Consider the following 13630-nt stretch of genomic DNA (forward strand, 5'->3'; position numbering starts at 1 on the left):
TTCATTATAAGATAATGATTCCAAGTGTATCAGATCATTTCATTATATATCTGATTAAAACTGAAAATATATAAAAGCTAATGAAAAACACTTAGCATATCTTAATTGAAAGGAGCTTGAATCTCTGTCAGTGCAATTGAACAGATGAGCTGGAACAGATAGTTCTCATTTGCGGCTCATCAAAATCGTCAAACGCAAGAAACAAGAGGCACACCTGATGAATAAAATCGCCAGTTTGCTGATTAATACTCTAATAATAGGTAAACAAAGGATATGAGTTGCCATCCATGACACAACATCAGTACATGCACAGAAAAAACACAAAAAAAACCCAAAAGAACAGCACTTGCAATGCTGTTCTTTATCTCACAAAGTCACAGGTAGAAAATTAACTTAGCCAAATAAAAAACATAAAACTCATCTCACTGCAAGATAAAAACGACCCCTATTGCTGGAAGCCTTTTCTGTAGATAATCTTTGTGTTGCTGATAATTTTTCCACACGTTTAACCTAGTTCCTAAAAAAGACAAAGATGCAAAAAATAAAATTTAAGGGGAAATCATTTTAACAATGGCTTGTAAAAATATCAGGGTGGATAGATCACTTCATTTTTTGCATTTAATTTTCATGCTTTTAATCATTCATGTAATATACCAGACAATGGGAAGAAAAAGGTGGGCACATTGGATTCACTCAATATGGAAATCAACAGGTCAAAATATTTTTGAACAATATTAAAATATCTTTTATTTGAAATATCTATTTCTGAAGTTTTTTTCGTTTAATTTTTTTGCTGACTCTAAACTCGTCAATTTTCCTCTTTTTAGCCTCTCTTTTGCTTAAATTTTTCTTTAGTTTTCTTCTAGCAGCAACTTCTGGGTGTGTGACAGCCTGGAAAACAAGATTTACATATTAAGGATATACTTTAATTTTTTAAAATTTTTGTGTATATAACAGATAAAAATAGTCTAGTTTTACATTAAGACTTCACCTTACTCACAAATTTATGAAAAGAATTCTTTAAAATAAGTGGAATATAGTTGATTTTTGTGTTTTGAGACCATCTTGAGTCCAGCCTTTTGCAACTGATGTTTACATTTTGTTCTTATATTGTGCTGTTACACTACTGTCCCAGATTAAGGGAAAGGTTGAGTGTTCCCACACATAATGAACCAGTCACAGTGTGTATGTGCTTCAGCTTGTCAGGGGTCTTCAATATAGTGGTTATCAATGGGTGCTGTCTATTACATTTGTTTTATAGATATTGTTTTGTAGATAAATCAGGCCATTTGTTTTACATCTTGTCATTTTCAAAGTATTTTATAGCTTACTATAGGGTATAGTTTTTTAATACCCCCCAATCATTATTGCCTTAAAATTCAGAATAATTACTGTGAATTAATTATTATTCGTTGGATACCAATTTTCATGGATTTTATGGGTATAGGTGAACCATAATTTGGCTTGATTAGGGTTCCAACCCAAAACTCACTCACAAATGTTTACATATCATTTATATATTTATTTTCAATTCAAATACATAAACAATACTGTAAATAAACACATCATAGATACCAGGATTGAAATTTTGTATTTGTGCAAGAGGCATGCTTCCTCTACAAAAGACTCATCAGTGACGCTCGAATGAAAAATAAATCTTGTTTGATTGATAGATTGTTAAGAGCCACATTTATGCTATTTTGTGGCGGCAAGTTTTTTTTGGTGGAGTAAGCTGGAGTGCCTGAAGGAAACCATTGACCTTCTATAGGAAAACTGACAACCCTAGTCAATTAAGATTGGACTCGATTGCACCTGCATGAGCAGGGTCCAAACTCACAACCTCAGTGTTGACTGACTAGAGATTACAGTATTTACTACTTAGACCACTTGGCCATTGAGGTCCCTGTTTGAAAAAATTAAGTTTGGGCCAAAGTGCATTCAGGTGGTACCTAACACCTTCACTAAAATTAATTTGGCTTGTTTAATTAACATAAAATTTTGACAAAATATTAGCTTTGACCCTTTGACAAAAATATAATATACAGCTGTGCCATGATCACATGATATGCCCATCGTCTTGTGTGTGAATATTATGCAATAATCATAAATAGTTTCTGACATACGGTGCGTCATGTGAAACCCCCCCCCCCCCCCCCTTATTTTTTACAAAAAACTCAATAACTCAAAAATAAAAATTTGAATCATCACCAAAATTTATACAGATCAGAGATCTTTAGATTAAAATAACTAAGAAATGTGTAAAGTTTTAAGCAATAATCATAAATCTTTTTTAAGATACAGCGCTACATGTGAAAACCCCCTCCCCCTTTTTTACAAAATACTCAACAACTCAAAAATTAAATTTTGAATCATCACCAAAAAGTATACAGATCTTTAGATTAATATAAATAAGAAGTGTGTAAAGTTTTAAGCAAAAATCGTTTTTGAAATACGGCGTGACATGTGAAAAAAAACACACCCCTGTTTTGGTTACAAAGTCCTGTAACTCAAAAAGTTTTAATCTTATTTTCACCAAAAAGTATAAAGATTGTTTGACCATCATAAGAAACAACAATGTTAAGTTTCGTGAAACTTGGATAAGTCTTTCTCAAGTTACGGTGTGACATGTTACGCCGGACGGACAGACAGACAGACGGCCGGACAGACGGATGCCAGACATTTCTATACCATAATAGGTACCATCAAAACTTTGACGGGTGTATAAAAGTTTAAAAAAACTTGAACCACACACTTTATCGGGAAATTTTCATTGGACATAGCAGTTTGACTAACATCAATTTTCATCATTGAGAGGCTTAATATTTCTTTAACAATAGATTGTGATTAAAACGTTCAGCTGATGTTTCAGAGTTATCTCCCTGTAGTGTTATGTATCACCTTAAATTTGGGATATACAAAACTTACAGTAACAGCTTGTTTCCTCTTTCTCGTTTCCTTGATTATAGATCTTTTCTTCATCACTTCAGCGTATACTGTTGTAAATTTATCTATGCCAACTATTTGTTTAATAATATCCATCACTTCTATAGCAAGTTTCTTTAGTTCTGGGTCTATAAATACACAAGAATAGACAGTCATATTTGGGACCTGTTCAGAAATGTAAAGTTTTCTACTCTAATCTATATTGTCGCATGTACAGAAATTGCTTTTTCATTTTTATATTAGTGAGTAGGAACTACAGATGGATTTCTTTCAAATAAAAACTCAAAAGATAATAATGCAAATTTACTTGCAAAAATAGTTTGATTACCCCTACCAGATCACCCTACATTGAGTTTCTTTAGTTCCGTAACATGTTGTGGAATAAAAATTTCTAAATTCATGCAGAAAAAGTCCACCAAATTTTAAGTGTTGTTTTAGGGACTCTAACCTCGAGCATATGAAGCCACAGTTCGTACCCCAGGACGACTAGATAACATATTCAAACATTATATCTGGGGCTCATAAAGGGTATATACTATAAACTTATATATAAAAGTATATTGCAATTATTGTATAGGATTCTAAACAAGATGTGTTATCATAGTCTAAAAAGCTGGGATATAAAATATTTATTCCACTCTGGGACTTGGTGTGTCGGTATAAGAGCACCCTCAAGCCTCCTGGGTGATCTCTTACTGACACACCCCATCCTAAAGGGTTAACTATAACCATTCGGTAAATACACTTTCCAAAGTATTCCTATCTTATACAGGCATACCTTCCCACTGTTTGTACATCAATACACCACTTATATAACTTTATCAAATTTATGAGTTTCCTTCGAACTTCCTTTCTACAGAAACTATTTATAATATATTCCTTTACTTATTAATTAAGGGTAGTCTTACACTGTTTCAGCACAAATGCCATTATGAGCTATGTTGTTGCAAATATTATTGGATAAAATGTATGTATTTTTGACAATAAAATGAAATGTTTATATTTATATGGCAACAGGTGAACCATACAAAACATCCAAAGTCAACAAAACCATGAATTAATGTTCAAGGCCAAATAATCTCCCTGGAAATGATATTGCCAATGCAAATACATATTTTTCCTGGTACCCTTAAAATTACTGTAAATTTCAAAAAAGTAAATACATTTACTGCATTCATCATTATGGCTCTTTGATCTCTGGCAAACATGTGAATAGGTATCTAACTATTGTGATCTCCAACATTCTATGAAGGAAATTCATTACTGAAATGTATGACAGTTTTTATTATTGAAAACCTGGAACTATCCCAAACTTTGCATTAATAAAAACATTCTGAATTTGTGAGTTGACCATACCTAATTACAAACTTAAGAAAATGATTGACATTACCACCTTGGAAACAGCACACATAAGTCTTGCCTCTGCATTTCTAACAATTGAATTTTGATAGGCTATTTCTATGCAGCAATTTATAAATTTGCTATTCTTCGTTTAACATTTGCGTCCTCTGTTCAATTTAGGCTTAAAAAAAACCAAGCATAATTCCTCAATTTGCAATATAACATTATGACTTAAGAATTAACCCTCAGTTATGCTTTTGTCAAGTAATCTTAAAAAATAGAAACTTCACGTACCAGTGTTAGGAGAGCTATCCACAGTCTCTCTCTGTATTGAAGGTAGAAATATATGAAGAACAGAACCAAGCATATCAGCACCCATGTCTATACTTATTGCTGCTATCCATTTAAATACACTGTTTCTCTGAAATCATACAATTAATAATGTTGATTAATTTGTCCTATATCAATTTTTCTAAAGTTACTCTGATAATTTCCTAGAAAATATGCACCTTTCTAAAAATTCAAATGTTTTTATATGCGATGGTTAGAATATATTTCATCTATATAACATACTTTAATAAGCCTAATTGCATAGAGTTATCTAAAAATGCACTTAAAAAATCTAAGTTAAACACAAGGATAAGTCTAGCATGTGTAACCTTATTACAAACTTTCAGAGAAATTCACAGAATTAAGGGGGTCTCATTGGGGGGTTCTGATCCCAGATCCCGCTTCCTGTTTTGTCAGATTCCCGTATCCTGCTTATATTATGTAAGTAAGCAATTTTCATTTTTTGTAATTTCCCATGTCCCACTAGACCTCATATCTCGTTTTCACGGCACAATAATTTGACTTTCACGGGTCACACTTATTAAAAATCAGCAATCCCACTCAGTTTAGACCCCAATGAGACCCACAATTAACAGGACCAATTTTTTTTCTAAAATAGAAACCATTTAAAAAAAAAGGAGACAAAATATACACACAAGTACAGATCAAATATTGAAAACATCTGTTAAATATCTTTCAAATACACAAAAATCATAGTTTTATTTATAAAGGGAGATAATTTACCTTGAAAGTTGTTGTTGTGTTGCTGACCACTTCATGGTTAGCTTCTCTCACCATTTTCCTTACAAGCCATGGTATTGACAATCTTTGTTCATTATCTTCTGGTAAATGTTTTGTCACTTTTGTAATAAACACCATGTTTTTGATAACTTGATCTGAAAGTTCTGGATTCAAATAATGAGACTGAAGCTGTGAAACAAAATCTCCACTCAAATACTCCAGCTATAAATAAAGTGAATTTTAATAAGTTAGATGATGTGTCTGTATGACTTAGATTTCTTCAAGAAACTAGAGGCTTCCGGGAACCTTGCAAAAGTACCCCTTCTCTCAAGATGGAGGCTTACAAGAACCTTGAAAAAGTACATATACTCCTTTCTTTAAGACAAGAGGCTTTCAGGAATCTTGCAAAAGTTCCCCTTCTTTCAAAATGGAGGCTTCCAAGAAACTGGCATGCAAAAGTGCCCCTTCCTTTAAGAAACAAGAGGCTTATGGGAACCTTGCAAAATTACCCCCACCTTCAAGAAACAAGAGCCTTCCAGGAAAATTGCAAATGTACCTTCCTTCAAGAAATTAGAGGCTTCCAGCAACTTTGCAAAAGTACCCTTTCCTTTAAGACTATAAGCTTCTAAGAAACTTGAAAAGTACCCTCCAATTAAGACTAACTGCTTCCAGAAAACTTGCAAAAGTACCCTTCCCTTTAAAAAAAAATATGGAGGTTTTCAGGAACCTTGTGAAAATATCCTTTCCTTCCTGAAACTTAAGGTTTTCTGGAACCTTGCAAGCATATTCCTTCATTGCTGAAGAAATTACAAAAGTATTTTTTCAGATGAAATCAGAATTACTGTAATATCATCAAATGATACTCGTTCATAATGCAGATGTTGACATATCTCCTGTTCCAGGTTTAAAAATGGAACAATTTTGCCAAGGAGTTTAGGAGGAGATGGAATCACATTATTAAATAAGGAAATGTGGTATGATTGCCACCAAGACAACTTTTTAATACCATATATTATTTTTTTCTCTGAACAAACAAGGTTTCTTTTAATTTTTAAGACATGTAACATTAATGATTTGAATCTAGATGTTGCCTTTTCAAGAAATGTTCTATATTACCTTTTTCATTGTGTCAATTTGTAAATACTCTGGTTTCTTTGTATTTTTCTTAAGAATATCTTCAGGATTCCATGCAGCGAAGAGAAGTCCAAACAGTTGTGCTGCTGTAGTTCGAATCCAGTTGTGTGGATATGTTAACAAAGCTTTAACATCACCTGTAATATAACAGATAAAGTTAAACTCTATCTAAGACAATTCAAGACTAAATAACAGTGGCAGATCCAGAAATTTTCATTAGACAGGGCTCACTGATTGCCTAAGAGGGAGCCCGCTCCAGTCATGATTCAGTGATTCCCTATATAATCAACCAAAAGGGGGGGAGACCCGGGCCCCCTGAAAAACCCTCTAAATCCGCCTCTGAATAACCTTATTCCAATAATGTGTCACAGTCTCTTAAGATAGCCTTGAAAACAAAAAGTATAGTCTGTTTCATACTTTTTCCAGACTGACAATATCTGGTAAATTTATAAATGTCCGGTATATAATTGAGACTGTTTTGGAAGCCATGGTCACAACACAGTATGTAAACAAAGGTCATATATAATAAGGTTGTACATCATGTTAATCTCTTCATTTTTTAGCTCTTTGTTTGTAGTAAAAAAAGATGGATTCTAAATAGAAAACTTAAATTTTGTTTGTAAAATTAGAACTGAAGGAAAATGACTAAAATGGAAAGTATATTTCTATCATTTGAATCATTATGTGTATCATGTAATCTAATCCATATGTAGAAAAGAGATTGGCAAAACAGCATTTATATATAGTTTAGAGCCATTTTCCTAATGCTTGTAGATTAAAGGTTTGGTTAGCATGCTTTGTTTGTTTGTATACAAGTTTCCTAAAAAATTGTAGCATTTGAACAAGCTGTCAGTAACTGTGAGTACTCTCACAACTGAATTTTTGGGGTTCTTGTTGTTTTGAGGGATGTATAAATTTACTATTAAATCCAGTCTGTTTTTGCTAGATATTTTTTCTACTTTGTATTGATCTGATGAGTTCCCTTTTAAACTATTTTTTTTTATACTTTGTTTCTTGGGTTAAGGGGAGGGTTTGGTCCAAACAAACATGTTTAACACCACCACATTCAGTCAGGAGCCTGTGGCAGTCGTTGATTCATGTCTGTCATATTTATTTTGGGTAAATTGTTATGTTATAAATTAGGTGGTGAGTTTTCTCGATTGGATTGTTTCATACTTTCTTATGTTGAGGCCTTATATCCCGTTTGTTTTTTCTCATTGTTGAAAGCCGTACGGTTGCCTATAATTGCTTACATCTACTTTCTTTTAACTTTTGTGGATAGGTGTCTTATTGGCAATCATACTACATCTCCTTGTTTTTACAAAATTCAAATTCATAACTACTTTAAAACAAAAACAAAAAAATGTATTTATCACAAAATGAGTTTAACATTTATATAATTTCTCTAGTTCAAATGCTAACAACGGATATTTTGTAAAATGACATATTATTTCATTAATAGTAATCCTGATGATTAATATAATACAACTATTCTGGCCATTGTATTGGTCTGTTAATTTTTGTTAAACAAAAATATTCAATATTGTCCTTAGCCTTTATCAATATTGAACATTTTATCTGTTGAACTCATACTGATGTTCTTATAGAAGTTCCGACCTACAATTTAATCATAGGTGAATATCAAATATCCTGCAAACCACTTTATTATCAAGGTTCTAAAATTTAAAAAAAATAACAATCCTACCCCATATTATATTCATCTGTCCAGTAAACTGCTGATCTCTAATCACATTACATTCCTGGCATATTTTAGTCAGGATATTGAGAAGACTAAATATTAAGTGGTCCAATTCTTCACTTTCCTAAAAAAAACATCAACAATAAAACACTTCTTATTAAGGAGGTTCTACTATTTTCATTTTGGAATGAAAAGTGTAATCAAAAGTGAAAGCTGCTTTACCGTAGGTACTCAAGTATAAGTCGATCCGCTTATAAGTTGGATGCCCTTTTCAGCTTTAAAACCTAAGGATTCAGACTTGACCCGCCTATAAGTCGGTTTAAATTGGGACTCTTTTTTTGCAGCAGACAGTAACTGATCATCGGTAAAATCAAGAAATTAAATTGAGTTTCATGCATTGAATGCATGTTTGTTTCTTTAAATGTGTACATAGAATTGATGTTCATCCTGATTATTTATTCTGTTGTTAATAAAAATGTTGTTTTCATTTCTTGTTTCTTGTTTTTATTCACTGTTTTGCCTCATGTTGTTTACGTAGTGCATCAATGATTTTGTAGTGTATGACCAAACACCTACTGTTTGAGAAAAACGAATATAAACCAACATGAACCTGAATAAAATAAAAGTCAAACGAAAAAAATAAATTAATCAAGTAAATCATTCACAACAGACCAGTCATAGAATAAATAAACTGAGACATAGGATAGACACCATCAATTAAATGATTATAGAAATCAAGGGACACTAACTAATTAACCTATTAACCTGTCACTGTTATTTTTCACACCTATAGTGAATACAATTCTTTGTCACTTAATTAGGGTTATTCATAGATTTTATTGGCTTGTCAATTTATATCTTAATTTCGAATAAAACAATTATAACACAAAAAGTCGGTTAGATACACTCTTTTTATATATTTAGTACATTATTATCTTCTTCTGATTTCTGGTTCTTGGCTCTTCTTTTGGGATGATACACAAACCATGTGACCATGAAAAATCAATACACAAAACGGAAACAGTGGAAAATTCAACACAAATGGTTAACAGAGATCAAATAAAACACAAAGACAGTATTGTAGTCATTTATTTTCGACAAAAAGCTATTTATCTAGAGATTTATGTAGGATTGGATATCACAAACGTAGTTTTGGCCAGGAAATTCACATCTGACCAATTTTCTTGAGCTTGGATTTTTCCTCTGGTCTCGGGATCTCGCCTATAAGTCGGTACCCCTCTCTGGATTCTGAATTTTCCTCCCAAACTTCCGACTTATAAGCGAGTATCTACAGTACATTAAAATAGATAACAAACTCAAGTACTGTAAAATCAGAAAATACTGCATTCATTTATTACTGCGATTTTTCAAGAATGGACAAAAATGTGAGTTGAATTATTGCGATTTAAAAAAATCTATTTCTTATGTTTGGTTTCATTCCATTTAGTGGTTCTCTAAAAGAAGACAATTGTATGTATTTCCCTAAGGGTCCCATGTTAAACTATGCCCTCCCCCCCCACTGGTGGCCATCTTGGGTGTCACAATGGTAGTGGTACTGGTCACCATGGTAATACTCACTTCAAAAGAATCTTCGTCACCATATTTCTCTAACTCTTTCTGAATAAGTGGGAAAACAGTAGATAATCTGCTAGTAAATTTAGTAGTCTCTACTTCTACAAATAATCCACAAGTCTGAGCTCCTAGTGTTTGTAAGGTTACCTATATAAAATAAAATATAGGAAAATATATGCACTTGCACCTTACAAGACCTCCAAATTTCAGTACAACTCTCAATTTATTCTCTTCCCTGTATAAAATAGTTATACGCAAAAAAAAAAACCAACTGAAATTTTTTTATTAAATAATGATACATTGTTAGTACACAAAACAAAAATAAGCATAATCGAGGTACAGTATATTTGCATTGAACAGTAGTTTGTTGTTTCCTCTGAATTCTGCAATATGGTAAAGGTTACTTCATTTTTGTACCTTTTAAACACCAATAAATGGATTTCCATTTTGCTGTTGAAATGTTTTGATCCCTAGGTTAATCATTATATAAAAATAGATCTGTGAACAGCTAAATCAGGATTTTCTGAAGATGGCATATCTAAATATCTCTTAAAGTTGTGTTTGACTCATAAATACAAACGTACCTTTTCCTCAGACAGCCATTTTGCACAAATAAGAAATAAATCATTTCTTGTTGTGTCATCAACCTGAAATAGCAATAGAATAAAATGCAATAATCTACATCTTTGTAAGAAATACATAGTAGAGGATGGTAATGGGGGTACCTTCATGACGAATAACTGTAAAAACTCTTGCCAAATGGTAATTTTTGAAATCTCAAGAAGAGATTTTATATGAATTTGGTTAAATATACTTACCATGAAATTACATTTATATTATATAGAATATGTTTGCTTTCACAACATGTTCTCATCGCAATTAACTAGGTGATTAAAAATTACATCCATGAGATGTACTCACCTACGTCATAGTTCACCTGTGTAACATACACTAGCTTTAGTTTTAATTTTTGCGTTCAAGAGAACGCATGTTTCTCGTCGGCAAGGATTTTTAACAGTTTACTGTTGAAAATCCTTATGTTTTATACAAGACATTATTTGTTTTCGGAATATCGATATACGATTAATTTAATGTGAATCAGAATACAGCGCTTCTGCCAAGTTTCTGATATGCACGTTTTCGTCATTTTTACAGCTTACGAGTCTGGAAATACGACGACATAGAAAATGACCTTTGTTTAGCCGCCATTTTCAAACATTAAATCGGGTCCGAGGAAAGGCAGAATTTAGCTGTCAAAATCGGACATGTTACGTGAGTGCTACGTTTTTAAAAAGATATATAAATAAACGGATGTTTATTTTTTTTTTTCACGCTCAGCTGACCGGATTTTTCACTGCGTTAGAGCAATGCTAGGAAACGGGTCGAGTGTAAAGTTTGGATAAAGTCGATTGTTTACAATTTGCAGTCTGTACACGAGACTGTGTAAACACATCACTATATTAAAATCAGAATAGGTATTATGACCAGATCTGATTGTTTTTCATGTGGAAAACGTCCGTATGGGAGCGTATATCACTATTGTCACTAGAACCTCAATTGGTTCGATTGTTTACAATTTGCAGTCTGTTACGTGTACACCTGGTACACGAGACTGTGTAAACACATAACTATTAAATCAGAATAGGTATTTTGACCAGATCTGATTATTTTAATGTGGATAACGTCCGTATGGGAGCGTATACCACTATTGTGACTAGAACCTCAATTGGTTCAATAAATTTCAATCAGAAAAGGGAATCTGCCCATTTCTGATTGTTTTATTTGGAAAACGTTCCATACAGGGAGCGTAGACCAACAGTGATACTGTTTTAACAGTTGATAAATACATCACAATCAGAATAGGGATTTTGCCCACAACTGATGATGTTTATTTGGTTAACCTTCCATTCAGGGAACATAAACCATATTTATTTGAAAATAAAACGTGCTCAATGGATCACTATAGACTTAAAATAGAATAGGGATTTTGCCCAAGTCTATTTGATTAATGTTGACATGTTTCATACAGGAAACATAGGAACTAGAACAACATGCATGATCTAGAATCTGTAAGTTGCATTCATTCTAGTAAAATACAGATTTGATATCTTACATAAAATTAAATCATAACTATTTATTTATTGCACATTGATATTTATGGAGCATAGAATTGCACGTGGATGATTGTTGCAAATAAAATAAATTAGAATCAGACTAGTGAATTTAAGTCCAGGTCTATCTGACTTTTCTAGACATCCTTCCACCCAGGGAACATTATGTCTACTTTTATTATATTTTAAAACACCACAAGCATAGCTAATATTTGGTTGCACATAGTTTTTTGTGATGAACCAACAGTTTAGTCAATTACCATATTTGCTCAAATTGATAATATATTGAACAAGTGTCTGGAAATAGTCAAGACAGATATTAAAGACACTGAAAATGATACATTGTTATCTAGTACAATACAAATGTGATTGTAGTTTAAGCATACCAATACATACTTCTTTTAAATATGTCCAGTTTAAATCAGGACAGTAATTCTTAGAAGCCTGAAATAATTTTTCCAGAACAGCAAATTGCTGTAAATATTTAATTATTTTTTTACTGATAAATAATTCTCCAATGCTCTAACAGACATGGAGACAGTAAGAATGGAGCACTGTTCTAAATACAGTTGATAGCTTGTGACAACTCTTTTTACTTATATTAAATTTCATGGTCAGTTTACTTATGACAAGAAGAACATGAATATTATAAGTATGAACTGCTATAACCAATTGTTTGTTTTTGTCGGCAGTAAGGACAATGAAGGAAACAAAGGCTTTTATATGTTTTTATGTAAACATTAGATTGTCTATTGAATAAAGAATTTAGGGGATGCCATGATGCATTTCACAAAGACTCATTCAAGGTAATGGCTTATATATTGATTACATAATTCAGAGTGTACATTGCCAATGCATTTATTAAATATAATATGTACTAATTCTGTTTTGTTTTGAGTAAAAAAAAAAATAAAAAAAAAGAGGTGATAACGTAAGACTTAAGAGACTATCTTACCCTCACTATATGGGAATCACTGTCAAATTATACATATATCTTCCAATCATGAAAGCAAAAGGAGTTTGGATGCTCTTTTAAAGATAGAAAATTATGCCTTAATTTACATCTTAAGTTTTCTAAGCAATGCCAACAGATGGGCAAGTTTCTGCTATAAGGATTCATTCATTGGGTCCGTTTTATTCTTAATATACCCTCATAGTGAACATATGACTTCAAGAATTTTTGACAAGCATATGATTTTTCAAATGTTGAAAGTGGTTTCTCAATATTTTATCCCGATACAGTCATTTAATTGGAACCATTAAAAGAAACTATACTTAAAAACTCATCATTACAGTGATTTTAGAATAGGTTGAAATGAATGTATCAAAGAGCAGACAACTCTTGAACTATGATTGGAAACAAAAGTGCTCATAAATAAGCTATTCTGATTCATGGAATTTCTTAAAGTTTACTTATTTAACCAAATAAACAAGAGAACTATTCATGTATAATTATTCTAAAATAAAACAAAATAAAAGAAAGCTAGACATCACACAAAAACATCAATAGTTCTAAAAATTAAACCTAAACACTCTGGAAGGACAACATTTTTTGTTAATAATAGATGTGAACAGATTTTCATGGGCTATACTGGACAGCAACAAGCTACTGTCAATAAAAAATTCCAATCACCTAGAATTTCATATTACATGTATAACAAGAGGCTGTCACAACGACAGCAAACCGGATTTATTAACATTTATTTGTGTCCTGGCAATATCACAAGAACCATTACTGATGAATGGTAAAAGTGAAAAT

At 32.1% G+C, this 13630-nt stretch overlaps 1 protein-coding gene across 1 annotated transcript in view; it reads right to left on the minus strand.

The window, feature by feature from the left end:
- Positions 1-721: 721 nt before the first annotated feature.
- LOC139510275 (small subunit processome component 20 homolog) overlaps positions 722-13630 on the minus strand; it is an 84066-nt gene continuing 71157 nt past the window's right edge. The window contains exons 56-63 of the mRNA XM_071296767.1: positions 10345-10407; positions 9767-9907; positions 8195-8312; positions 6472-6626; positions 5359-5577; positions 4579-4705; positions 2926-3071; positions 722-891 (exon numbers count right to left, since the gene is read on the minus strand). Coding sequence (XP_071152868.1) covers positions 760-891; positions 2926-3071; positions 4579-4705; positions 5359-5577; positions 6472-6626; positions 8195-8312; positions 9767-9907; positions 10345-10407 — 1101 coding nt within the window. The 3' untranslated portion in view covers positions 722-759. The remainder of the gene's footprint in view (positions 892-2925; positions 3072-4578; positions 4706-5358; positions 5578-6471; positions 6627-8194; positions 8313-9766; positions 9908-10344; positions 10408-13630) is intronic.

Source organism: Mytilus edulis, chromosome 2 (genome assembly GCF_963676685.1).
Source record: "Mytilus edulis chromosome 2, xbMytEdul2.2, whole genome shotgun sequence".
NCBI classification, from domain to species: Eukaryota; Metazoa; Mollusca; class Bivalvia; order Mytilida; family Mytilidae; genus Mytilus; species Mytilus edulis.